Below are 2,307 nucleotides of genomic sequence, written 5' to 3'. Positions count from 1 at the left end.
ACGTACCAGTATGAAAGAGGTAAGAGTCAGATCATGCTCCACAGCTAAATGAGGGGTTATGGATACTAAATAGGGGTAGGTGTCCAGAGGGAAAAACAGAAGGTTGGTTGATCCTGACCTTAAAAACAAATAGGAGACGGGTGAAAAAGCTTGAGCAAAGGTCAGGTATTATTATTTATCTTCCTTCCTCTTCTTAGGGAAGCAGCCCTCACCTGCTGTCATTAAAAAAAAAAAAAAAGAAAGAAAGCTATAATTTATTGGCTACCTACCACGTGGTGGCAGTTCTCATGAATTCTCCCATTTTCCTTGTGAGATAAGTACTATTTTTCCAGTTTCACAGATGAAGGAAAAGGATTGGAGGACTGGAGACACTTGCTAAGGCTGGCCATCACAGCAGGGGCAGAGCTAAGGTCTGAAAGCATGCTCGCTCGCCTGGCTTCCTAGGCAGCGGCCCTTCTCCACAGCTCGTCACTACCATAAAACCCCAGGACCGAGTCTTACTCTAAGAGCAGTCGAATACAACTTGGAAAGAACAAAAGAGCTTTGACCAAGGAACCCGAACTACTACTGCGGAAAGGGTGGGCAGAGGTGCTCCAGGTGGGAGGACACCATTAGGTAGACGACTGCGCTGAAGAAGCCGACTAGTGGCCTGAGGGTTAGGGAGGAGAGAGAAGTGACCAAAGAGACTACACTGCGGGGAGGTGCCTGCTCTAACCACGACCCGGCCCGGCGCATCATTTCCTGACCTTCCTTCCTGCTCTCGCCCTGCCCGCAGGATTGCCACATCAGTCTTCCCCCTCCCCCTCTGCTCGTCTCCTGGCCTCGCGGCTCTTTCACCGGGTTTTACAAGGAACCCCAACTTTATGGCCATGGGGTAGCCCCGGACGTTCTCAAGGCCATGCCCCCGTGAGATCGCAGGCTCGCTCGGGTGTGACGCCGGCTCAAGCAGCCGCTTGAGGTTTGCCCTCTCTGCCTCACCCCTGTCTAAAAAGAGGTCAGAGAGCCGGGGAACCAATCTCGACAAGGAGTAGCAAATTACAGACTCGGTTTCCCTCCCGGTAAAAAGGGGACAACACAGCAGCTGACAGGGTGTTGCGAGGCTTAAATAAGGAATCGTATCTAAAGTGCCTGGCTGGGAGACAGTACTGGGTCTCTAACAAAAGTTAGATCCCTTCCGTCGTCGTCCCCTGGCAACGGGTCCTCGCTCAGCCAAGCAGGTTACGTTTATCTCACTTAAACGTCCAGCGGTGGGTGAAGTATGAAAGTCTGACGACGTGCTCGAGGTAACGCAGATGGCGAGTCACAGTGACAGTCTGAACCCAGGTTCGTGGGCGCCCCCGCGGGCCCAGAAACGCGGCACCGAGGTGGCTGGCTAAGGCCACGTGCTCAGAACGTAGCACAGGCTCGGGATCGCACCTGCCGCAGGGAGCTAAGCAGACTGCTCCGGGACTCACGCAGCCCGCTGGGCCGCAGGGGCCAGGCCCTTAACCTCTCCGAGCTTGTTTCTTCGTGTGTAAAATGGGGGCTATAGTGCCTGTCTGTCCGAGTGATTTTTATTTTCTTCTTCACACTTTGCGACGTGGCCAGATTTTCCACTACGAAGCCGCGGTGCAGTCAGACCTCCACACACCATGCAGGATCAGGCTCCTCCACCCGACCGCAGTAAACGCAGCAGACCGCCCGGCGTGCCCTGGTGTGGCCCCCCCGCCCCCATCCTTCCCGGGGACCGGGGAAACCGCGGCAGCCCGGGAGGGCGGAGCTGGGGAAGTCACTTCTGCTCCACCAGCCTTCGCGCGCCGGGACCACCCGCCCGCGTGGACCTGAGCGGGGGTGTGGCTGGGGGCGGGGCCGTCCCGGAGGCTGGGCGGGGCTGGTCAGGGAAGGCGGAAGCCTCCAGTCTAGGGCTGGCGGCAGAACCCGGATTTCGGAATTCCACGTTCTCCGGAGCGGGGCGCTGGGAGACGGCGGGTGGGAAAACCCGGCGCCCGGAAGCCCTGGCTTTCTTTGACGCAAGGGCTCGGGACGCAGCCGCCGTCGGCCGAACGCCCGGCGAGGAGCGACCCCAGACGGAGCCTCCGGCGACAGTCTGCCTTCACCTGGCCCGGTCCCGGAGCCTCGGTCCTCCCCGCCTCCCTCCTCGTGGCCATGGAGTGTCCGCACCTCAGCTCCAGCGTCTGCATTGCTCCGGACTCAGCCAAGTTCCCCAACGGCTCCCCGTCGTCCTGGTGCTGCAGCGGTGAGTGCGGCCCCGGGCCGGCCCGGCTGCGCACCTGAGGCCCCGGCTCTGCCGGGGCCTGCCGTCTAGGG

General features: G+C 59.3%; 1 protein-coding gene across 2 annotated transcripts in view; it reads left to right on the top strand.

Annotated features, from left to right (window-relative positions):
- Positions 1 to 2,138: 2,138 nt before the first annotated feature.
- The window catches only part of USP3 (ubiquitin specific peptidase 3), an 83,179-nt gene continuing 83,010 nt past the window's right edge, over positions 2,139 to 2,307 (top strand). For both annotated transcript variants that reach the window (XM_008568864.1, XM_008568862.1), the window contains exon 1: positions 2,139 to 2,236. In XM_008568864.1, the coding sequence (XP_008567086.1) occupies positions 2,146 to 2,236 (91 nt within the window). In that variant the 5' untranslated portion in view covers positions 2,139 to 2,145. The remainder of the gene's footprint in view (positions 2,237 to 2,307) is intronic.

The sequence above is a fragment of the Galeopterus variegatus genome, unplaced genomic scaffold (genome assembly GCF_000696425.1).
Source record: "Galeopterus variegatus unplaced genomic scaffold, G_variegatus-3.0.2 Scaffold448, whole genome shotgun sequence".
NCBI classification, from domain to species: domain Eukaryota; kingdom Metazoa; phylum Chordata; class Mammalia; order Dermoptera; family Cynocephalidae; genus Galeopterus; species Galeopterus variegatus.
The sequence above is the reverse complement of the archived record's forward strand: the minus strand, read 5'-3'. Positions and strand labels throughout refer to the sequence as shown.